This window comes from Eublepharis macularius, chromosome 14, assembly GCF_028583425.1.
Source record: "Eublepharis macularius isolate TG4126 chromosome 14, MPM_Emac_v1.0, whole genome shotgun sequence".
Taxonomy (NCBI): domain Eukaryota; kingdom Metazoa; phylum Chordata; class Lepidosauria; order Squamata; family Eublepharidae; genus Eublepharis; species Eublepharis macularius.
Window position 1 is genome coordinate 48,046,550 of NC_072803.1, and position 25,893 is coordinate 48,072,442.

At 42.8% G+C, this 25,893-nt stretch overlaps 1 protein-coding gene across 1 annotated transcript in view; it reads left to right on the forward strand.

Annotated features, from left to right (window-relative positions):
• C5 (complement C5) overlaps positions 1-25,893 on the forward strand; it is an 82,942-nt gene that overhangs the window by 37,136 nt on the left and 19,913 nt on the right. The window contains exons 17-29 of the mRNA XM_054998491.1: positions 293-493; positions 3,571-3,658; positions 6,299-6,375; positions 6,966-7,105; positions 8,665-8,895; positions 11,416-11,476; positions 13,419-13,508; positions 14,683-14,895; positions 17,108-17,183; positions 17,950-18,109; positions 21,077-21,172; positions 21,434-21,605; positions 23,421-23,623. Of these exons, the coding sequence (XP_054854466.1) occupies positions 293-493; positions 3,571-3,658; positions 6,299-6,375; positions 6,966-7,105; positions 8,665-8,895; positions 11,416-11,476; positions 13,419-13,508; positions 14,683-14,895; positions 17,108-17,183; positions 17,950-18,109; positions 21,077-21,172; positions 21,434-21,605; positions 23,421-23,623 (1,808 nt within the window). The remainder of the gene's footprint in view (positions 1-292; positions 494-3,570; positions 3,659-6,298; positions 6,376-6,965; positions 7,106-8,664; positions 8,896-11,415; positions 11,477-13,418; positions 13,509-14,682; positions 14,896-17,107; positions 17,184-17,949; positions 18,110-21,076; positions 21,173-21,433; positions 21,606-23,420; positions 23,624-25,893) is intronic.

Here is a 25,893-nt window from a genome sequence, read left to right on the forward strand (position 1 = left end):
CCACTTGAAGCCAGCTGGGTGACCTTGGGCTAGTCACGGCTCTCTGGAGCTCTCTCAGCCCCACCCACCTCACAGGGTGATTTGTTGTGGGGATAATAATAACATACTTTGTAAACCGCTCCGAGTGGGTCTTAAGTCATCCTGAAGGGTGGTATATAAATTGAATGTTGTTGTTGTTGTTGTTATTGTCATCTTAATTCCTTTTTATTATTCATGACTAATTGAAATATATCTAATAGAAAGACTGCTGTGCCACAGAAAACAGACATTCGAATGCTTCCTGTTGTTTCAGTATCTCGCTATAGACACAAAGAAGTTCAGAAGTGTTGCAGATCGGGAGCAGCAGAGTATCCTATCTCACAGACATGCAGCGAAAGAGCCAGCCGTATTAAGAGTGTACCAGTGTGTATAAAAGCCTTCACGGACTGTTGTGAATTTGCAAACAAGCTGCGTCAAACTGAGCCACACAAAATTTTAGTACTGGCAAGAATGCGTAAGTCACGTCCTGACACTAATTGGAATCTACAGTTGTTTCATGTAGGAATTTAAAGCAAAGTTCAGAAGCGTGGGCAGAAAAGTGAATGAATGGTTCAACCAGCAGATTGATTAATCATCTTTTAAAATCCAGAAAGAAGCAACCAAAAGAGTTCAGTGCCACTGGCATTGTTATTAATTTTGCACTCCATCCCTCAAACAGGCAAAGCATTTGCAGGTGCTCCCAATGAGGAGCATGTCTGAGGAGTCAGACATGCTGAGTCATCATAAATACCAACTACAAGCCACACAGTAACTGTGTTGATAAAACAGCAGACCACGAATTAGCCGGATCAGCTAGGGTTGTCCTAGTCCAGATGAATGACTGCTGTGGGTCTGTTGTGCAAATCCCAGTCAAACTTTGTGTATCTCCTTTTGTTGAAAGCATGGAAAAATGCAGTCCTCCATAATCTGTTCTGTTTAGTTAAGAGAAACTATAAATGCCCTCAAAATACAGTAATACCATGTAGCACAGGTATATATTTTTATAACATTGATATTCCACCTTTCTACTTTAAAAAGTATTCAGTGCTTTATGCAATAAGCTTTTAAAGATAAAACCAACAACATATACATAAAAATAAACTATTAATACATTAAGTGAGCTATTAATAAATTAAACTATTAAAGCAAAAGCCAGACAACAAACCAAACAGCAGTTAAAAAGACACTACTAGAGTTCAACCCAGCTTAACGAAAAACCTTAAATAGCAGTATTGCTTTCCTCCCCGCCTCCCTCCGCATAAAACACATATACATCAGAAGCCTACAAAAAACAAAAACAAAACCCTGCTGGCATATCAGGTCAGCTTTGAATAATCATTTATTTTAATTAATCTCCTGAAGGCCATTAATAAAACGGAAGTCAGGACCTCCTGGGAGCCACCACAGAGAAGGCCCTTTCCTGTATGCCGACCAGTCTTTCCTCCTGCAGAGCTGGCATATAGACAAAGCCAACCACAGAAGATCTTAAACTACAGGCATGTGTATAATGTTTTTGAATGATCAAGATAGCTTCACATACATTATTTCCAGGGCTTTTTTTCAGCAGGAACGTGGTGGAACGGAGTTCCAGAACCTCTTGAAAATGGTCACATGGCTGGTAACCCCGCCCCCCTGATCTCCAGACAGAGGGGAGTTGAGATTGCCCTCCGCGCCGCTCAGCTCTAAACTCCCCTCTGTCTGGAGATCAGGGGGCAGGGCCACCAGCCATGTGACCATTTTCTCCGTGGGCAACCCACTGAGTTCCACCACCTCTTTTCCCAGAAAAAAAAGCCCTGATTATTTCACTAATTCTTATGATATCCCAATAGGTTAGGCTAGAATTCCTGTATTTCTCTTGAGAGCCAGTTTGGTGTAGTGGTTAAGAGCGTGGGACTCTAATCTGGAGAGCTGGGTTTGATTCCCCACTCTTCCACTTGAAGCCAGCTGGGTGACCTTGGGCTAGTCACCATTCCCTGGAGCTCTCTCAGCCCCACTGACCTCACAGGGTGTTTTGTTGTGGGGATAATAATGACATGCTTTGTAAACTGCTCTGAGTGGGTATTAAGTTGTCCTGAAGGGTGGTATATAAATCGAATATTGTTGTTGTTGTTGTTGTTGTTATTATAATCCATGATGCAAACAGGGAACCAAAGCGGAGAGAATAATTTGCCTAAGGTCATGTAGTGATGGTTGTTGGGGGTTTTCCGGGCTGTATTGCCCGGAAAACCCCCAACAACCATCGTTCTCCGGCCGTGAAAGCCTTCGACAAGTCATGTAGTGACTTTGTGGCTGACCTGAGATTTGAGCCAGGGATTTCCCATTTTATGCCAGTATTTTAAACAAATGCCTTCCTTGTGTGTGTGTTTGTGTGTGTGTGTTTAATGTTGTTTGAACGCTGCTCATTGAGGTGGTGATTTGGGAGAGGTTAGTTATACACTTGCACCCTGTTTTACATTTGTGTTAGGACTGTGTTAGATCAGCTCCTGCTAAATTGCTCTGGCTTTCTGTTTTAACATCAGTGATGTTAAAAAAATGCTGTGTGTTTGGTTTAAAGGTTGATTAATTGCTTAAGAGTGGATTTAAAAAAGCAAGACTTATAAGTCTTAAAAACTTTTCTTTATTCCAAGCTGTCAAATTCTTACTGCCATCATTGAGTTCACTGTCCAATTCCTTTTGCAAAAGCCCAGACGAATCAGTGCAGGCCTCATATATATGTTTAGGGGAATTAGCAAAACTTGTCAAATACGCAGTTTGGTTCATAGCTATTTATTTCCCTTTTAAGACAACCCAAATCATCATGTTAATTCACTCCCCATTGCTTTGAGTGAAGAGAAGTTCCAGGCAGTACTACTTGGATACCCTTTGAAGGAGAGAACACTAGAATCTTAATGGTGTTTTGTGTAACATTTGCTTTATTTATAACTATGCCTGTAGAGCAATGGTGGAGGCCAAGAGACACCTGTATGCTGACCTTACATGAGATCCCAAGGAGACAGGGAGATTTTGCATCCCCTGGTGTTTCAGTTAGCTCATAGCATGTGTTCCCAAACTGGAAACTGCTTGAGAGCCAGTTTGGTGTAGTGGTTAAGACTGGGAGCAGCAGGACTCTAATCTGGAGAACTGGGTTTGATTCCCCACTCCTCCGCTTGAAGCCAGCTGGATGACCTTGGGTCAGTCACAGCTCTTCCAGAGCTCTCTCAGCCCTACCCACCTCACAGGGTGATTGTTGTGAGGATAATAATAACACACTTTGTAAAGTGTGCTGAATGTGGCATTAAGTTGTCCTGAAGGGTGGTATATCGAATGTTGTTGTTGTTGACACACTCACTTCTTCCCTTCACCCTCAACTAGAAGGGGTCATCTTCTCCAAGTCTCTTTGAATAGTTGACAGAACCACAGAAGTAACAATGAACATCCATGAGGGAAAATGTCACTTATCCATTCTGAGTCATCATCCTAACACCGGACAGTCAGCTTAGAGGAAAGGAGGTGATATTTGAGGATGCTGCATATGGCTGGCTGGGTAGACATTTTTAGAATTTTTTTTTCCAGATATTGAAGCAATCTTGGATTCAGATGAGCCAGTAGTCCGAAGCTATTTTCCTGAAAGCTGGCTCTGGGAAGTGCACCACGTTGCTAGGTACGGTATTGCATATAAGATTCTATAATTTCAATTTCAGCTGTAGAACAGAATCTAAAGGCAGTTACCTATTTCTTAGTAGGCCTAGGGCCAAGCTAGATGTAGCATCTGCCACAAGGTGGGTTGGGTTGGGGAATCTGTCAGGGGACTAACATTCCTAAGCACTCTGAGGCTGTTTGGCTTGAGGATACTGGCCTGGGAAGAGGAGAGGCTTCAGCCTTTTCTCCTATGCCATTTTCCCAAGTGAGAAAATAAGGATTTGGGCTCAGAAAAATTGCAAGTGGGGGAGGCTGAAGCCCCTCTTCCCCTGATACTGCATTCCCAAGCCAAATCGGGCCCCAGAGCTCTTGAGAATGTTAGTTCCTCAATGTCACTTCTGTCTGTGACAGATCCTCTCAAAGCCAAGCTATAAGTGACGCCTGACACAGGTTGGACACTTGTCAGCTTCCCTCAAGTTTTGATGGGAAATGTAGGCATCCTGGCCTTGCAGCTGTAATGGAGAGCCAAGCTGTAAAACCAGGACGCCTACATTTTCCATCAAAACTTGAAGGAAGCTGACAAGTGTCCAACCTGTGTAAGCCGTCACTTGTAGCTTGGCTCTCACCCTCAACTTGTGGTAGACATCATTTCTAGTTCAGCCCTTAGAATGCTGCCACAAGGCCTAAACACACATTATGTTTTTCCTGGGTACACCGTCTGGTCAGGTCACAGATGTGTTGTGTGAGCTCAGAACTTTCCAGTTTGCAGCCCTAATCAGGACTGGGACTGAGGGAAATGGGTGTTTAGACCATCCCCCAAGCTGTTTTTCTCACGTGGAATAGCCCCGGGGAGCCACTGTTGGTCCTGTTGTGACCTGCACAAGTACATATGTGTCAGTTTCCCCAGCCGATGACTAAACAGCTCCTTGTGGTTGTTTCAGGTAAAAGAGATGGCATGGTTGGGACAAAGGTCTAACTCTCAGAGCCAAATCAGGCTTGATTCGAAAGACTCCTACATGGTTTTTTTAGCATGCTAAATTTCCAGTTCATGACTGTTAGGGAATGGTGATTAACTCTTTCCTCCTGTGCCTCCTATATAATTTTCTTCTCCAAATTTATGGGAAAATAAATCCTTGGATCCAGGTGCCTGAGTCTCTCATGTCAATTCCTTCATCAGCCCTTAGAGTAGGGTCTGGGGAATAGGCTGACTGCTGCTAAGACTACACAGTGGCCACAAAGAAATCAGCATATTCGATGCTTTAATGTTACATATCTTTGGTTGATATTGGATTCGATCTTATTTAGTGCAAGGAAACTTTCGACTGCAGCTTTCTGTGCCCTATGAGGTTGTACTGGGGAACTCCTGTAGGAGCAGGAAATCAGTGAAAATCTTTTTTTCAATGGCAGAAATGCCTTTCACCAATGGAAAAAATAGATGTATGCCATACTATGCGTGTGTGTGTATGTGTGTGTGTGTGTGTATACACACACTATAACACTTTTTGGTAGAAGATGACAAATTTATTATGAAATCTGACTCCACAGTGATCAAGTGGTTGGACTGTGAATCAGCATTCTGCTAGTTCGACTCCCACTACTTCCATGAGCTCAGTGAGTGGCCTTGGGTAAGCCACTCCTCTTGGTCCCAGCTAGATTGTGGGGATAATGATAACACTGACTTTGTTCACTACTCTGATTATGGCACTTATCTGTCAAGAAGGGTGATATATAAGCATACTGTTCTTGTTGCTGCTGTTATTCTTTTGGTGTCTGGACCAGGGCCCAGGGAATTTGTTTTAATTTTTTGTTCGTGTTCTGTACTCTTATCTAGACTTGGCATCCTAGACAGTTGAAAATAATAAAACAAAATACATCTTTAAAACATATACAGTATAAGATCAAAGACTAAAAACCAGCAAGAAATTTAAAAGAGCTAGTAAAGTCTGGAAGAAATTAAAAGGGCTAGTAAAGTCTGCAGCATCAAATAATCAAGAGTAAACAGAAATATTATCAGCAGAACCCTTAAAAGTGCAAAGCAATTTTTAAGCAGTTTAAAGGTATATTCAGGGTACTTAGAGAATGGCTGGTAGCATCTCATGGTCTGAGATTCCAGCAAGGAAGCAAAGTGTGGTTTAGAACTGTCTGCTTTAATTTTTCACCTGCCCAATGGCCTGTTCCTTACAGCCAGTGTCTTCCAAAGATTAAGCATCGGTGGTTTGTCAATGCAGACATCACAAAAAAACCCACTTTTCACAAATCATTGTTCAAAAGCCCACTTCAAGACATGGTTTATGATCTTGGTTTGCTGGCCACTCACAAACGATAGTTTGTCAGTTCGGACATCACACTAAGCCATAGTTAAACTCCCTGAATGGAATCTATAAACCAGGGCCGATTCCAGACGGCCCGCCGCCTTGCGAAACGTCGCGCGTCGTCGCGCAGAAAACGTGAAATATCGCGTTTTCTCGCGCGAGTTTTGCGCGACATCGCGCAAAACTCGCGCGAGAAAACGCGATATTTCACGTTTTCTGCGCGACGACGCGTGACGTTTCGCAAGGCAGGGGGCCGTCTGGAATCGGCCCAGCTCTCTTATGCCACTGATGAACAGTCATGAGGCTGAAAGTATCTCAACTATTCAATTTCTGTGAAAACTTTTACACAGCTTGAAGGCTCTTTCTGTGACCCTTCCTGATTCTCTCACCACGTGGGAAATACAGGGTGTTGGCATTTCAGATAAAGGTATGTAAATGAGTCCTCATTCATTTTTGGTGCCCAAGGGAGAGTTTGCACATGAAATGAGACAATTTGTTGGGGTGCATGTGTGTTAAAAAGCTAGCATGAGATGTTCACTGCAGCTGGCGGTGGGGTCTGGGGTACAAAACAAGACCCACATGGCCTGAGGCTGTGACTGTCTCCTCTACAAGGCAAAGTGTTCAGAGAGTGGTATTGGGTTTTAAACATCAGCTCCTGCAATTAGCCAGCAGTATGAGTCAGTCCTCTAGATATGAGTCTTGCACCCACCACAGTAAACTGTAGATGACTGGGGAAGGCAATGGCAAACCACCCCATTACAAAAAGTCTGTCGAGAAAACATCGTGATGTGACATCCCCCTATAGGTCAGTAATGATTCAGTGCTTGCACAGGGGACTACCTTTCCCTATGAGTCCTCTAGATTTGGCTCTTGTACCCAACACGATTTCCATGCTCCTAAACTAGTCTTTGCCCATACTTGCTTTCTGCTTGCTCTGGTCACAGAGGTCACCTGCAAGTTTTTAAAGCAAACCCTTTGTAAATACCGAGGATATTCTTTAATGTTTCGTTTACACAGGTTTATGTGTTGCTGATGCACTTCAAGTGGAGGTAGTCAAAAACCTGTTCTTAAGTGTGAATGTTCCTTACTCTGTTGTCCGTGGAGAACAAATTGAATTGAGAGGATCCCTTTACAATTACAGAAATCTCAAAAGCAAGGTATTTATTTATTTATTTATTTAAAACATTCATATGCCACCTCCCCCACCCCCAAATTGGGTCACCTGGGCAATGAACAGCAGATCATTAAAACATTAAAATAACATTTAAATTGCATATATAAATGCAATGAAAACATACAGATTTATAAACAAACACACACACAACCAGGGAGGAGGGCCAATAAGAGTTTACTGGGGGTGGGGGCACTGGTAAGCCTCTTTAACTAGAAATGTTACTGAGAACACCCTTCATTGAAAGGTTTTTTGCATGCCAGTGTTTCAACTCTACCCTTCTGAACTGGAATGCAACATCTCAAATATGTTGATTAATATGGATTTGAACCTTTTATCTTCAAATTTGAAATGTACGGTCTCTCGATTATTTAAATATCTCTTTCTTCTTTTGAATCTGGCAATTGTAAAATATGAATTTCATCACTCAACACACAGCTGTGTACTGTCAAATGCAAAAATTTTATCAGTTGCTTACTAAATATAGATCCAGAGGAGTTAGCCATGTTAGAGTAGCAAAATAGTAAAGACCAAGTCCAGTAGCACCTTTAAGACTAACTAACTTTATTGTAGCATAAGCTTTTGAGAGCCACAGCTCTCTTCTTCAGATGCATGGAGGGTATGAAGAAACTGACCAGAGATATATAGGTGGTGATGGGAGGGGGGAGAGGGTGCAGGGAGTAAGGGCCATGTAAATGTAAATAAATGTACATGACTCTCCATGCATCTGATGAAGAGAGCTGTGGCTCTCAAAAGCTTATGCTACAATAAAGTTGGTTAGTCTTAAAGGTGCTACTGGACTCTTTACTAAATATAAATTGTTTATAGTTATAAAGTGTTATCAGATGTTTAGTACCTTACTGTGTAAACTGAAGGTAAAGGATGTAAACCTTAATTAATATGGAAGTCAAATATTTAAGTCAAATATTCATATTAAATATCCAGAGAGAATTCAGCAAATATTCAAATGCACTGAGAAGTTTGAGAGCACATTTGCTTCAGGGAGGGGGCGCTGGAGACAACAAAAGAGAAAAACCTCAAAAGGTTATAAGCCTTTAATTTCTCCTTATGCATTTGAAGAATGATCTCTTCATCAGAGGTGACCTTGCAAACCTCTGGAGAGAAACCTCCAGTCAGTAGAAAAGTCTTCTCCTGTACAGCTTGTAAGATACTAACTTTAGAGTTAGTTTGGTGTAGTGGTTAAAAGTGGTAGGCAGCTGGGTGACCTCGGGTCAGTCGCAACTGTCTCAGAGCTCGCTCAGCTCCACCTGCCTCACAGGGTGTCTGTTTGTGGGGGATAATAATGACATTGACTTTGTAAACTGCTCTGAGTGTGGTGTTAAATTGTCCTGAAGAGCAGTATATAAGCACATGGTTATTATTAAGGTTGTTAGTACAAATTCACCCTGATGTCAAAATGGTTCTTGATCCCCATGAGGACATTCAAAGGACATTAAAAAAAAACACCCGTTTTGAGGCTTTCCTTTTTTGTAGCATAATATTGATCTAGCTAACGAAATGTTCTCTTTCTGGTGCGTGCTTCAGTTTTGCACTCGGATGTCGGTTGGCGAAGGAATTTGTCTGTTCAGAGGCACTACCAGGAATCAGCGCGGCATACAGACCACTAGCTGTGATCGCCATCGGGTAATCGAGGGCTCTTCTGTTGCCTTAGTAACATTCAAGATTCTTCCACTGGAGACAGGTCTCCACACAGTCAACTTCACACTCCTAAGCGAGTTAGGCAGCGAAACTGTTGTGAAAACATTAAGAGTTGTGGTAAGATCCAGCTTCCTTTACTTAAAAGCTTGCAGCCCGTGTTCAGCTAAAGTAAAATGTGGTTGATAAATCATGCATAATCATGCCTGTTTATCCACTACAGTCAAATGTGATTTCTGCTTGCCGTCATCTTGTGTCTAATGTACTGCTACCAAGTCATTCTGGCAGATTTTTCAATCAATGCCGATATTGTTTCATATTATCTTGTCATCCATACAGCATCTGCATAATAGGAAACTGTTGTCAACCCTAGACTGGGCATGGGGGGGGGGGCCTCTGGGTACAACACAGTGGCTTGCCTAAGGCCACTAAATGAATTTGTGGCAAAGGCGAGATGCAAAGCTATGGCTATTTTGTGATTCCTAGCTCAGTCTATTTATTCATTTACTTCATTTATACCCTGCCTTTCTCTCCAATGGGAACCCAAAGCGGCTTATGACAGTCTCTTCTTCTCCATACAACAACCCTGTGAGGTAGGTGAGGCTGAGTGTGTGAGACTGGCCCAAGGTCACCTAGCAAGTTTCCAGGCAGCGTGAGGATTCAAATCTGAGCCTCCCACGTACTAATCTGATGCTCTAACTACTATACAGCACTGGCTGGCCAAACCACAAACAGTTGATGGGGGTTCCATGTTAAATAATCAGTAAGTAGGATAGTAGTTTGTGTTGGAACTGCATCTTGAGGAAAGAAGGGACAAGCCTTCCCCTCTACAAGCTGATTTCCTGACCTAAAATGACCCCTATATTTGGACCAAATATAAAGATCCTGATACAGGACCTGCATGTTTACCCCCAAATAGGGTTGCCAGCCCCCTTACTTCCAAAGTAGGGGGTGGGAAGTCACAAGAGAGGAGTCCGATCTGGCTTCCTCGCATGTATGCGTGCTCCAGAGGCCCTGATATTGTCACTTCCAATTGGGAAAAGGAAGTGATAGGGTCTCAGCAGAGGCAAAACCAGCCCCCAAAATAGCATTTTTGCTGCTGAGACCCTGTCACTTCTGGTTTTCAACCAGAGCTTCCTTGGATCCCCTGGAGCAGGTGCACATGCGTGGTCTGGCGGCTCCTAGCCTGCCTCACCCCTGATTTCTCCATCACTAGCCAGGTGAGCAGGGCTGGGGGTGAAAGGTGGAGTTGGGGGATCCCCTATCCCCATGTAGGGGGAGGAACTGACATCCCTACTCCAAAGAGGCAAATATGATACACAAATTCTCATTGCCATGACTGAAGTTCATTGGGTGACCTTGGGCCAGTCGCCCTCTCTACCTCACAGAGTTGTTGGGAGGATACAAATGGAGGAGAAGAGAATGATATATGCTGCCCTGAGCTCCTTGGGGGGAAAGGCAGAATAAAAATGTACTAAATAAATGTTGGTGGCATGTTTGTATGTGTATTACATTTATCGAGTCCGAGAGCTGGAAAAATCGTATAAATCATCTAGTCCGATCTATGGTACAGTACAGGAAATCCAGAGCAAGAGCATTCCTGGCACACGGCTGTCTAAAAATCTCCAGTGAAGGAGATCCTGCCCACTGCATAGGTAATTGGTTGCATGGTTGGGTTACTTGTTCTATTAGTATATTCCTCCATTCAGCCTAAACCTACCTTCTTGTAACTTAAACCTATTAAATGTATACATCTGAGAGTCTCTGTACACAAGAAATCTTACACGAGAACACTCAAGCATAAGGAGACAATGTTCGCTGGGAAGAGTTGTTTCAAAAGACAGAGCGGAAGACTTGGTCAATTTCACCTCTCTGCTGAGTTGGCAAAGACTGCTCCTCAGAGGGTTTGTTAATTTCCTCTTCGCCTCCGGGAAGGCTCTGCCAACCCTTTTGGGAGGTTGAGTATCTACATCTTTTTAATGTTTATTTAATACTTGGTCAGGCATCCTATAATATATGGTGGGTATAAAACAAATAAAAACAATGAGGAATGCCTTATGGCCAAAATGTGTTTGATACATGTATATAATGATGAATATAACACTGCCTGGTCATTACGGCATCCCCATGCATATAGGTGCAATTGTTTAAGAATTCCTACACTAGGGGAAGGTACTTAAACAGTGAAATCCTAAGCAGAGCTACTTCCGTCTAAGCCCATTGAAATCAGTTATACCTTAAAGCTGAATTCTAAGCTCACCCCAAGTTTTATGATTCCTTTTTCAGTTAGCACCAATATTAATTGAGCCAGGGGATAGGCATTCATTGCTTTCTGTACCTGCTTTTGCAGTCTCTGTGCCAGCTAACAATTTTTATTATATTTTTGCTGGTTGATAATTTGTACTGCTATCCTAATCCTGCTTGCATCCTTCTAAGCCCATTGACTTCAATGCTGTCACTTTTTCATTCAAACGGTACAATTGAAACCAAGGGATTTTAACATCAAAATAAACAGGTGGGGTGTGTGTAACAGGCATACATCTATAATACTTTTAAATTATTATAGTATTAAAAAGAAAAGTAGAAACAAAAATGCAGAATAATTGTATTCCTCCCCTTCCTTCTATTCTTGGGTTTTAGCCTGAAGGCATTCGAAAGGAAATTTATGAAGGCCGCACTCTGGACCCACAAGGTGTTTATGGTATGGCAAGTGACTTATTTTTCTTCCTGATTAATTGTTTTGTTCTGCCGTTTTAGATAAAAATCAGCATGCATGTATTGAGATGCTGTGAGAATATAAACTCACAGTTCATTGACATTCAGAATGTACGTTTTAAAAGGGCGACTAAAATTAAAAAGTCAGATATAAAACTATTGTCAGGGCTTTTTTCAGCTGGAACGTGGTGGATCGGAGTTCCGGAACCTGGAGCGGCACGGAGGGCAATCTAAATTCCCCTCTGTCTGGAGATCAGGGGGCGGGGCCACCAGCCATGTGACCATTTTTGCCAAGGGTGATTTAAACTTTTTAAAACTCCCTCCTTGTTCCACTTGAGCCAAAGTTACATCTTTGGTCCTGGGAGCATGCGCACATGTGGTACCAGGGGCACCACCTCCTGCCAAGAGTTGCCCCCTGTGCTGGCAACCCACTGAGTTCCACCACCTCTTTTCCCAGAAAAAAAGCCCTGGTCATCCTTTAGCATTCTGATCCCACTAGAACACTGCTACTTCCCTACATCTCACAGCCTGCCTCCACTTTAGATTGCCTACATTTATTTTTCATGTGTCTGCCTGATGCCTGATTCTGAGACTGAAGGTTCTTTTAAATTCTATCCTCTTTATCTACAAAACACAACATTAATTTAGCTCCTGATTTTCCAGCAAAGGCCCTTAACCTTTGATCCACTTCCCCTGAGTGTACAGATTCGGGTTGGATCCTGAGTACCATCAGCAGAACCAACATGTATTTTTTCTCAGGAGTCCCCCAACAGCCCCTTCTGACTCTCAGAGCCAAGCTACAAGTGATGAATTACTTATAGCTTGGCTCTCAGAATATAGATTGTTAAGGTTGTGGGATCAATGTAGACTAAGAATGAGGGACTGCCGCGTGGAGCAAAATCTTCCCCTGACAAGGAAAGCCACTGATCATGACTCAGGAAGAAACTTACCAATGCTGGTTAAAATGCTGTTTGGAGAAGATGATGCAATAGAGGAATGGCTTGAAAAAGCAATACACCGCAAAACGGGCTGTCTAAATTGCTAGCGCACCTGTTGCCAACAGCCCGGGAGCTTCCCTATCAACCTTCTGGCTCCCGTCGTACCCTCTTCGCCCTTCATTGGCAGGTTTGCCTGCAAGAAAGAAGAAACAACCTGTTGAAACTGTACATTTTGAAAGACGAACTTTGTATTTATATGCATGTTATTATACATGTATTGTATGGACCATATTCCATGCATTGGGGCTACATGCGTGCAGATGGATAGTCCCTAGTATTTTTGGAGTATATATATTGGAATACTTACCTTGCACTTTTTGCACTCATTGCATTGGCACTTGCATTAAAATTGCATTATTGTTATTACCTATCAGGTTTCTGTAGACCGTTTGGTCCTTGTTTGGCAATCTGAAGGGTTTTAACCAGTTCCTTGTATTGAACTTAAAAATACACTGGCAGCCAATGAAATTGCTTTAAAATAGGCAAGATACATTCAGACAACACAATAAAACCAACATGAAAATTAATAACCAGCCAACCAAGGAAGGCCATGAAATAGCCAAGAAAAAACCCAAGGAAGGCATAGAAATAGCATTATGTGATTGTTATAATCATGTCTGTTTTAAAAATCTTTTTCTATAAGCCATGTTTTGAAAGCAAAGCTAGATACAAACTTTTACAATGAATTCGTCAATGTGATCCCTCCCCCGCCCCAGTTTTAAACTTATTTATGGCTTATATTTTAGGTTCATACCAACTTTTTTAAAAAATGAGGGAATGGAGAACCATTTAGGCTGCCTTCAAGTCTTTGGAGGAAGAATAGGATAAAAACATGATAGATAGAAGTTAACATCAATATTAAAAGAGCTAAATAAATTATGTACTGACAAAAATAGTGTTGTATGTTTTCCTTTATATTTTCAACAACAGGCACAGTGAACAGACAGGGAGAATTTCGGCACAGGATACCACCAAATATGGTCCCTAAAACCAAACTTGACAGGACTGTGAGTATAAAAGGTAATATGGGGCATAGAGTGGCCTATACTACTATATTTTACCTCAACATATCATAGGCTAACTCAGCCCTTGACAAGGTTTTGTATCTCTTATTGAAATAACGAGCAGATCCCCTTTGTTCCATCCTTTCATTGTTCAAGAATTTTCCTCTATATTGAAAATAGTTTCAGTTGGGTTCCTATGTTGGTCTGCGGCAAGATTTAAGTCCAGTAGCACCTTAAATGCCAACAAGATTTTCAGGGTATAGGGGAGCTTTGACTCTCAAAAGCTTATACCCTGAAAATCTTGTTGGTCTTTAACAACAACATTCGATATATACTGCCCTTCAGGACAACTTAATGACCACTCAGAGTGGTTTACAAAGTATGTTATCATTATCCCCACAACAAAACACCCTGTGAGGTGGGTAGGGCTGAGAGAGCTCTGAGAGAGCTGTGACTGACCCAAGGTCACCCAGCTGGCTTCAAGTGGAGGAGTGGGGAATCAAACCCAGCTCTCCAGATTAGAGTCCAACGCTCATAACCACTACACTGAACAGAGTTAAGGTGCTACTGGACTTGAATCTTGCAGCTCTACATTGAGTTTCACTCCTCCTTAACTCTGATTAAACAAGATTTTTTTTTTAACTCATTCTGGAATGGAGCATGTGAGCGTTCTACTGCTGCTCCAGTTCGCTTGGTTCATTTGTCTCACCCCACCCCCAAGTTCATTTGTGCACTGATGGGCAAATCTTGATATAATTGTAAATATGGTTGCATCAAGGCTTTTCTTGTGACAGTGTTTTACTAGAAGTGCATGAGCTCCTGTGCATTATTAAAAACACACACACACAAGGAATCTTGATGCAGCAGACATAAAATCACATCAAGGTTCCTCTTTTTAGCATCTATGTAGTATGCAGTGTAGTAGTGTGTATAATGTATTGGATGGAAAGAGGCAAATGTAGTGGCTGAAAGCAGCTGTTTCAGAGTGCAGTGCTCTGTAAAAATTTTAAAAATGGAACAGAGGATTCCTAGTGACAGCATTTGTCCCACTTTGGAAACAAGACCAGAACTCTAAAGTCCAGAGAGAAATTTAGATGAGAATTTCAGGAGCATCCCTAATTTTTAAGTAGTGGACGGTATGTGTTGCGTGAACTGCAACAGGATTTCAGGGTATAATTTTTCTTTTCTAGGAAACCCTCTAGGTGAAGTGATCGCTACAGCTCTCGACCCAGAAGGGGTCAAGTTCCTCGCTAACCTCCCCAAGGGAAGTGCAGAAACTGAATTCATGAATGTCATCCCAATATTTTATGTATATCACTACCTGGAAAGGACAAACAGCTGGGATATACTTGGCTCGGAAGCCATCACTTCAAAAATTAACATGAGGAGAAGGATGAAAGAAGGTAAAATAAGATTCCTGGTGGGGTTTTTCTATGGACCTGCAAACCTTGTAGGATGGGCAAGTGTATATTATATTCAGCAGCAGGATTCTCATAATAGGTGTGTGTGGATAAAAAAATTAAATATTATTAATATCCATGCAGGGGAAGGGTCACTATGTCTCCCTGTTGGGGTAAATTAACACCTCCATGTGGAATTAGCTATACACTGATATGCTTAAACATGGAGCCCAGCAGTTCAGATACCAACTCCCTATTCTCCATATGCCACGAGGCCTACTGGTCACAACAGGGAATTTCAGGTAGAGGAGATAAACATCAGAGACAGGAACAGAGATGGGCACAAACCGAAATACAAACCAAAGTTCGTGACAAACTAGTGGTTCGTCAGAGCCCATTTCTGACGAACCGCCACGAACTTTAGGCTGGTTCATTTGGCTCATTTTTTTGGTTCGTCACTGCAGACAGCCTGGTGCCGATCAATCAGTTTCCTAGGCAACAGGGGACAGACTTCCTGCGACCTTCTACTGACCCGGAAGTGACAATTTGCTGACCTGAATGTGACATTTTCACGAACCAAATGAACCAGTTCACGAACGAGGGCAGGTTCGTGAAAGTTTGTGGTTCATGGTTTGTGAAATGTGACGAACCACGAACTGCATGGTTCAGTTTTTTTCCGGTTCATGCCCATCTCTAGACAGCAATCCTCCTGCTTGCAGCAACCAGGTGATTCCCAAGTGCAACTTCCATATCATTGCCTAATATAAAGCTTCCAAGATTTGCTGATCTTACTCCTTTTGGACAACTCATTGCTGAGAAAAGAGGCCACCAAAGTATTCTCCTGCACAGAGATTGGCTTGCTCACAGCTTTACTTGCCTGATTGCCACCTCTGCCCCAGGCCACATGCTACCTCTGCAGCCCTCCTTTTGCTGGCACTTGGACCTAAGTGGCTTACAGGCTGATGCAACGGATCACAACTGCGATACCACCTTGTGGAACTCCTGCAGCTGTGCCAGTTGCAGTGGCTGTGAATACCATCCTCTCGAGCAGGGGTCATTTCATAGGAAAAGAGTTGGAGGAACTCATTAGCATATGCCATGCGCCTTGACATCACCAGAAGTGTGTTGTTAGCATAACCAATTTGCATATGCCACACCCCCTGAAATCAAAACAACCAAACCGGGGCTCTAAGACATTAAAAGCCAAAAATATACTCTAATTTTCTGTATTACAAAGTGCGAACAGTGCAATAAATACAAACATGGATACAGAATATATTATATAAATTTTGGAAGTGCAAAGATACAAAGTCCAAACATATATCACAATATTTTGGTGTCCGGAAATATCAGAAAGGTTTTTATAAAGTGCCAGTTGCCAGTTGTCAGTACATCAAAGGGAGCCGGTAGGTAGGGAGTTGTGCACAGTACTTATATATTCACAGTCCATAATTATGAATGTAATTAGACGAACGCCGACGGGAGTTTGCTGGCAAATATCATTAACCCGTTTCGTGAGTGACACGACTCACTTCCTCCTGGGCTTAAAACAATTCGGACTGGTCATACTTTTATGTTGGCGTGCAGCCTCCAATTTGGTCACATCACGTAGTACAACTTTTTCAAAGCTCTCAATCATGGGATCAGACACAACATTATTGAGCATTTTTCATCCTTCAGGCACCGCAGCACACCTTCGCGGTTCCACACCCCCTGACATCACCTATCCTGGCTGTTTTGGACCCAATCTTGGCCATTCAGGGCCGAAATTGGGCCCAAAATGGCAAAAAAGGACTGAAAATGGCCAAAAAGCAGCCCAAAATGGTCAGGATTGGGCCACTGTTGAGTGGGAGAGTGATCCACCACCCGTTAGAGGCCCAATCCAGGCCCTTTCGGCCTCAATGCTGGCTGAATCAGGCCCCAAATGGCCAAGAGTCAGGTGGGCGGGGCCACCTGGCATGTGACCTCTTTGGGGAACTGCCGGAACTGCATTCCTGTGCGTCCCCCCTCGAAATGAGCCCTGCTCTCGAGGAAAGGCTGCTTCATGCAAATAGAGTCTTTGCACTCCTTGGCCTGATGTTCATTCTGCCTGCAGCCTCTAGTCTCCCTTTCTGTCTTATTACTTTGTTCTGAGATAGAAGAATTTTGAGCACTGGGGAAAATAACAAGCAAAGCAGCTCTTGGAAGCACTGCCTTATGTATTTGTATTTCCTAGGAATCATAAGAATCCTGTCATTCCAGAAACGAGATTTCTCTTATACAATGTGGAAAGACGGTCAGTCCAGCGCTTGGTGAGTTAATGGCGTTTGATTGCCAAGGAGCTGAAAGATTTATGTGTTCCTGCAACTGCTGCTTTCCAGGGGTTGTCCCAGGGGGAGGTCAAGAGTGGGCAATGGGCTCTCTCTTTCACCATTCCTGCCCTAGTTGCTATGGGGAGAGTTGAATGACCAAAGGAGACCATGCAATTAGTTGTGATTTGTCAGAACTATACCCACCATCAATGCAAAGTATCAAATGACCCTCCCTGTATTACAGACGCATAAGGGCAGTTGAGTGCGTGAGTATAAAATCTTTCAGATTGCAAACTGAAATGCAGCCTTAATGCAAAGCTTGAACGTATGAAGCTACTTTATGGTGATGTAGAATGTTGGTCTAGTTAGCTCAGTGTGGGCTGTTTGAACTGGCGGCAGCAGCTCCCTACAGTGTCAGGCAGAGGTGCCCCCCAGTCCTGGAGATGCTGGAGGCTGAACCTGCCTGCAAAACATGTGCTATGTCACTGAGAGCCAAGCTACAAGTGATGAATGACACTTGCCTGGCAAATGAACAGATTCACGTGTATTCCTCCCTGTTCACTTGCCGTTCACTTGCGCTCCACTTGATCAATAAATTAGGGGCTTTCTTACTAGATTGTGTGCCATGTGATAAGTGGCTTCTTTTCAAAACTGAAACATTGATTGTGAAGAGTGGGATCCCGAACAAAAAAAAACCCCTTCAGAGATAGTAAAAAATAAGGTTGACTTGAGGAAGTATTCTTACTTTACTTGATTGTCACGGCAGGCTGACCGCTTTTGCCCTAAGGATTTTGGGACAAGTTAGCTCGTATACTTCTGTTGAGCAGGCTTCTGTGTGCAACTCTTTGACGTGGCTGATTGAATACTGTCAAATGGATGATGGAGCTTTCAGAGAGATTTCAAGTTACCAGCCAGTAAAGCTGCAGGTAAGAAAACTGGCCACTTGTTTTCACTTTGGCACATGAAATATCAGCATTTAATATTTCAATAAGGAGTGTCTATATTTGCCACAAAAGCCTGTTCGTTAAGGCCCTCGCCCTTCCTTACTTGGCTCTCTACCCTCCTCTATTTTATCCTCACAACAACCCTGTGAGGTACGTTAGGCTGAGAGTGAATGTGGCTCAAGGTCAGTCATTTCACTTACTGACAGACCTATCACTTACTGATGTCACCATTGTACAAGTAGGGGTGGAATGGCCACTTAACTTACATGGAAATTTCCTGGTGAGCCACTGCTGTAGAGGGCCACTGGTAGCCAGGAGCGAGCAGAGCCAAGCCTCAATAACTCTTCCAACACTTCAGGGGCCACCTGACTCAGACCCTTCATCAATGATAACAGTAATTGGTGTCCGCTCACCAGTTGTCTCCTCCCAACTGCTGCCAGTTCATGGAAGGAAGCAGTGAATGAGCCCGTTGTTCACTTCAATGGAGTAAACAGCCCCTGTGAGGCTGGCTTGTAGCTCTTCAGGGGCCTCTCAGCTTGAGTTGCTCCAGGGCTGTTTTCACCTTACAGTCCACTCCTGTATACTCCTGTAGGAGCCCCGTGGCGCAGAGTGGTAAGCTGCAGTACTGCAGCCCAAGCTCTGCTCACGACCTGAGTTCAATCCTGATGGAAGCTGGGTTCTGGTAGCCAGTTCAAGATTGACACATCCTTCCATCCTTCCGAGGTCGGTACAATGAGTACCCAGTTTCCTGGGGGTAAAGTGTAGATGACTGGGGAAGGCAATGGCAAACCACCCCATTACAAAAAGTCTGCCAAGAAAACGTCAGGATGCGACATCTTCCCATGGGTCAGTAATGACTTGGTGCTTGCACAGGGGACTACCTTTACCTACCTGTATACAACCCTATCGCAAATACTTCTTCCAAAGTGCATACACAAATCCCTTCAGATTCAGGAGCTGTTTAGCAAACTGATGCTTTTCAAAAGAACTAGTTTATATAATGTCAGGTAATATTATTACTTTTATATTAAAGATGTAAGGAGATGCATGGTGGAGGCTGCTTCTTGCTAAGGCCACCTGATAAGTTCATGGAAAAGGTGGCACTTGAACTGAAGCATTCCGACCTCACACCCCATGCTGTCTTCCCTAGCAGCAAGACCCATTGAATTCCATGGGACTTATTTCTCAGTAAATATTTGGCAGACCAGGCAGCCTATTAGATATTATTCCATCCAATCTCCATTTTGTATCAAGAACAATACATTATTCTAAACATTCATAACAACAAAGGAGCTGGTAGTATCTTAAAGACTAGTGATTTTATTGCAGCCCAAGCTTTTTTTTTTAACTTTTATGATATTAATAAACACATACAGTAACAATAAATTATATTTGGATATATACATGAGAAAAGTTCACAATACTAGAGCATAGTGCAACATTAACAAGTATATCACCCAAAAATATGTCCTTAAATATCTATTGCAATATATTATTAGCTAAGAATGACATATTAAAGAATCTATGTTCTGCTTAGTTCTATAAAGTATATAGTTATTATATTTCAAGATTAATAATTGTTTAATAAGGCAAGCTGGATAACAATATCTCATTGTTTGAATGAAAGTCAAAAAAAGGACTCCGTGTTGTGTATAAGTCTGATGATAATAAAGGATTTGTTGACATTAATATGCTTTCCGTTATCTTTTCCATTATCAACTGTTCCCAGACTTTTGTGTACCATAGATTAAAGGATGGGGGAGATGTGACTTCCATTTCGAAGCTATTGCAGTTTTTGCTGCCACTAATAATGTTGTAATTAAGTCACGTCTGATTTGTGGCAAAGATAAGTTTTCCCAATAATCTAGAAAAATCAGTTCTGGTTTGAAAGGTATGGAGTATAATGTAATAAGAAAAATTTGATTAAACAGCCCAAGCTTTTTGAAGAAGCGGACTTCAGCTAGCTGAAATCATTTTGTCAATGTTAACCTGATAGAATAAAAAATAAATCTTTTAAAAAGCAGCTTAAGGTGTTGCAGTGCATTTTCCACCTCGTTGTCGAACCCCTCTGTTTCCAAGGGGTCCCCCTCCCTCTTCACTGTACACATATCCATGTGTGCGTGTACAACTACATGGAATCATACATCGGCCGGCCTCCATGTGCATGACAAATTTTGCAAACTGGGTCTCCCTGCAGACAATGGGGCAAGCTACAAGTGACGAATGACACTTGAATGGCAAGTGTAATTCTCCCTGTTCACTTGCCCTCCACTCAATCCACTTGCCATTCGAGTGTCATTTGTCACTTGTAGCTTGGCCCAATGTACGTCTCTCTACCTGCCTCGGTAGGCAGGGAAATGTGCCTTTCTAAACTAAGATACCAGCGTGGTGAGGACTAGGCTCCAGAAAGATTGAATATTGGAAACAGCCAAGAGTCTTTGAAATGAAAAACAAAACAGGAGGAAAATTGGCTCGTCCAAGCCCTTGAGATTTCAGAAGGGATGGGATGGCCGCCAGCTTAGGCTGTCAAGCTGAAGCCATAATTTGTTCTTTACTCTTTAATGACCCACAGGGCTATGTAGGCCTCTTATTCTGGAGGACAGAATTGCTATGGTGACTGGAAGGCATTGATTCTTGTCAGTGCAGGGGACAGACTTGCCCTCACAAAGATAAGCACACAGGAAGTGTTTTCCCTTTGAAGTGAAGTTTGCTCCACATGTCACTCCACACCAAACTCTTGATTGGGATCAGTATTTTTACCTGTCCTTAGTTCCATATTTATGTTATAGATCCAGAGGAGTTAGCCGTGTTAGTGTGTAGTTGCAAAATAGTAAAGAGTCCAGTAGCACCTTTAAGACTAACTAACTTTATTGTAGCATAAGCTTTCGAGAACAACAGCTCTCTTCGTCAGATGCATGACAAAGCTAATATTTATGTTACTTTCTATAGGGTACATTGCCTCAAGAACAGCAAGAAAAGACTTTATATCTCACAGCATTCTCTCTGATTGGAATGGAAAAGGCAGTCCACCTCTGCCCGCTGCAGGTGAGTCTGATCACATTCTTCTTTGGATTAGCAGCTCTGTTGTCATGTTTTTTGTACCACTCCACAAATTCATCTGATGTTGCTGTTGTGCACTTTGGTTACATTCAGATTTCAAGGATCTAGAGAATGGTGTGATTTTCAAGCGCTCTGCTCTGTCCCTAGCATTTGTACATAGGCTCGCTTGTTATTTGGCCATGGAAGATGAAAGTGCCAAACCTATGAGTTAGCAATATGACCAATGTTTTCTGTTTGCCTTGACAGAAAGTCCAAGATGCTATAAATAAAGCTGAAGATTACTTGCTGAAGAATTTCCAGTCTGCACAAAGCACGTTTTCCTTGGCAATAGTTACTTATGCACTGACTCTAGCAAACTCCAACCAGGCTGGTGCACGCTCAGCCTACGCATTACTGAAGAGAGAAGCCCTTGTGAAAGGTAAAGCTTTTCAGCTGATGGCTGGTCCTGTCCTGTGCTGCCTCCCCTCCGACCCCCATCCCCCCGATGGTGGCAGCACTGAATGAAGGTACCTCTTGGGAAGAGGTTGCCAACTAACACCCAGCCTTGGTGCTTATCTTGCTGTTCTTGTGTCATGACTAGCGATGGGCATGACCCAAAATACGAACCAAAATTAAGCACGAACCAGGCTGGTTCGTGGTTCGCAAACCTCGGTTCGTCAGATCCCATTTCTGATGAACCGCCATGAACTTTAGGCTGGTTCGTTTGGTTTGTTTTTTGGTTCGTGAGTCGTGGCTGCAGACAGCCTGGTGCCAATCAATCAGTTTCCTTGGCAACATGAGATGGACTTCCTGCAGACCTTCTGCTGACCCGGAAGTGACCTTCTGCTGACTTGGAAGTGACCTTCTGCTGGCCTGGAAGTGACAATTTTCTGACCCGGATGTGACATTTTCACGAACCAAACAAACCGGTTCGTGAACCAGGGGTAGGTTCGTGAAAGTTCATGGTTCATGATTCGTGAAATTTGACGAACCACAAACAGCATGGTTTGGGTTTTTTCTGGTTCATGCCCATCTCTAGTCATGACTGCTTTGCCACTCCACTAATCCTTCCAGTCCAATTGGATTAGCAGTGACTAGGCAACATGCGCAGTCCCTGTTTGGATCAATCACAGTGTCAAAATGGAAAACAGTTACCTAAAGAAATGGCACTCTACAGTGCGTGCCTAACAATGATGTCTTTCTCAGAGTCTCTCTACATGATTCTTCTTACACTAGGATGCTCAAGTGAAAGGAGACGCAATGTTAGCTGGGACCTGGGGTTTAAAAAGACAGAATGGAAGACTCTGTCAATTTCCCCTCTCCACAGGAGGGTAGTTTAAAAGACAGCAGCAGAGATGCTCCTCAGAGGGTTTGTTAATTAGATGAAATTAACAAATCCTTTGAGGAGCGATCAGGCTCTGTCTTTTCAAACTATCCTCCTGTGGAGAGGGGAAATTGACAGAGCCTTCAGCTTTTAAACTACGCCTCCCGACTAACGTTGTGTCTCCCTTCACTTGAGCATCCTCATGTAAGAAGTATCGTGTACAGAGACTCCAAATGCACTGTGTCAGGAACTTCTGAAAAGATGATCTGCGTACTGGTGTTCCAAAAGTTAGGCTGCTGCCCACACCTTGAATGATTGTGTGTGTAAATGGCTGTCAAGTTGCAGCTGATTTACAATGACCCCATAAGTCAGGGTTCCCCAACATGGTGCCCATGGGCACCATTGTGCCCAACCAACACCTTTCCTGGGGACCACCAAGTATTTTTAGAAAGTGGGTATGACCAGGTGGGGCTCTTGCCAAGAATGGCTTCTGATCAACTGTTGGAGAGTTGATTGGCTGAGCAGATTTTTAAACACACTGCTTTGGCAGAAGCTGCTTCCACAGCATAAGGATCTTCACTGTGTGACTGAAGATACACTGTAGCAGCCATTTTGTGGCTGGCTCCACCTCCTGCAGCAGCCATTTTGTAGCAGCCATTTTGTTGCTTTGCCCGTCACACTGTTGGAGCTCCAACTGTGTCTGCAGGGTTTTCAAGGCAAGATGCAGACAGAGGTGGTTTGCCATTGCCTGCCTCTGCATAGTGACCCTGGGCTTCCTTGGAGGTCTTCCATCCAAGAACTGACCAGGGCAGACCCTGCTCTTGTACCTCTGTGGAAACTTTCTGGAGCAGTTTGCCTGGACAGCTCCTTAACTGGTCTCCTCTTCCCTGTCATGATGACTACTTCCCCCTTTTTTTCCTTTCTTTCTAGTAAACCCTTTGTATCGCTTCTGGAAAGATTCTTCCAACAAAATCGATGTAAGCACTCCTTCTGACGGCAGTGCCAAGATGGTTGAAACCACTGCATATGCTTTGCTGTCTACTCTGCTGCAAGGTGGCAAAGAATATGCCAACCCAATTGTCAGATGGTTGTCCGAACAGCAAAGATATGGTGGAGGTTTTTATTCCACTCAGGTACTTAAAAAAATAAACCGCCCGGAAATGTGTGTGGGGGTGCTTCATTGCATATTGCACCTGGCTCATCTTGGGGCTCCTTGTAAGTTTCCAGACATGACTCAGGCTTCTGGTTTTGTATAATGAAGGTTTCAATATTTCCACTGCAGTGCAATTGAAGCACTTTGAAATCAGTGGGCTGAAGTGCTCTTAAATTGCACCCACTTCTCTTCTGGGTGTACACACACACACACACACACACACACACAGAGGGATGGGGTGAAAACCAAATGATGGTTACATGGAGGGACATAACCCAGAAGCGAAGTAGGTGCAATTTAAGAGCACTTCAGCCCACTGATTTCAAAGTGCTTCAATTGCACTATACATATATATATCGCACTCTCTCTCTCTCTCTCTCTCTCTCTCTCTCTATATATATATATATATACAGGGCTTTTTTCTGGGAAAAGAGGTGGTGGAACTCAGGACTGCACAATGACATCACTTTGGGTCAGCTGGAACAAGGGGGGAGTTTTTTAAAGTTTAAATCACCCTCGGCAAAAATGGTCACATGGCCGGTGGCCCCGCCCCCTGATCTCCAGACAGAGGGGAGTTTAGATTGCCCTCCGTGCTGCTCCAGTAGCGCGGAGGGAAATCTAAACTCCCCTCTGTCTGGAGATCAGGGGGCGGGACCACCGGCCATGTGACCATTTTCAAGAGGTGCTGGAACTCTGTTCCACTGCGTTCCTGCTGAAAAAAAGCCATATATATAAATATATATAAAAGCAAAACAGTGATACAAAAAGAAAAAAGGGGGACAAAAATTTAGAAAAATAATTTAAAATGCACATTACAAGGACCATCCAAAATATGATACATAACTTTTAAGATGCAAATTTCAGATATATAGCATACTCAGGAACGTTTTCTCTTTCAATCCTAATGAAACTTGCCATTAAATTAACAGACATTTAATGAGCTATATAAGCAAGCTGACTTGAAATCAAAAAAATATTTTAACATTGAACATTTGAAATCAAGGTAGAAATGAATTAATTCTTGAATAATTTTAAAACATTAGCACATCCATAAACTATAATTACTACAAACAAAAGAGGCGAGCAATGCATTTTAAAGGTATTACAAAAAGATATAATAATAATGTGAACCTACATCTGAAAAATGAATTAAATATTTTATAGTCATAAAATATTTGTAATACTCATTATATTAATTATATTAATCAATTAGCTAATATACATAATTCTAACTAAAACAAAATCTTTTTAAAAAACAGCATTTCAATGACTTCATATAGCTCAAAACCAGGGCTTTTTTCCAGCAGGAATGCGGTGGAACGGAGTTCCGGAACCTCTTGAAAATGGTCACATGGCCGGTGGCCCCGCCCCCTGATCTCCAGACAGAGGGGAGTTTAGATTCCCCTCTGTGCTGCAGCACGGAGGGCAATCTAAACTCCCCTCTGTCTGGAGATCAGCGGGCGGGGCCACCGGCCATGTGACTATTTTCTCTGAGGGCAACCCACTGAGTTCCACCACCTCTTTCCCCAGAAAAAAAGCCCTGCTCAAAACCAATAGAAGTAGTCTGTGTCACCCCATCCCTTTAGAACTGTCTTTGGCTGTTTCAAAATCAAAAAGAGTCCAGTAGCACCTTTAAGACTAACCAATTTTATTTTATTGTGCTGTTTAAGAGTCATTCATACCTTCTGCATCCTGGTTCTGCAGTGTACACTAGAAACCGCCTCTTTCCCTTCATGTTCCATCATAGCACCACCTCTTCTTGAAAGAGAGCCCTCAATACATCCAATACAAATGGGGAAGGCATGTCAGGATATGCTTTTGGCAGCTGCTCTCTAGCTCTGGAATTTCCTTCTCCCGACTCTTATTGAAGCCTGAGACTGGATGTCTAGTAGAATTTAGACAGCATTTAGTGGTCAGAGATAAATATAGGGTCTTTTGGTTGCGTGTTTAATAAGCGTTCAGTTGTGTGCATGGGTTTGTTTGCTTTACAATGGATTTAATGAAGAAAAAGTCTCGTTCTTAAGAAACTGGGTACGGGCAGGCATGAGAGTGCAGAGAAGAGCCAATACATTGTTTCTCTTTCCTTTATTTAAGCAAAAACACCATGCCAAAAAGTCAACCAAGTTGCATTTTTTTTTGTTAGAACGTGTACGGGTGTAGTTCAACAACTTAGTCCTTTTAGGATGTTCTTATTTGCACATTTGTAAACAATGTCCCCAAAGTTAACGCACCTACCATTACAGATTTCTT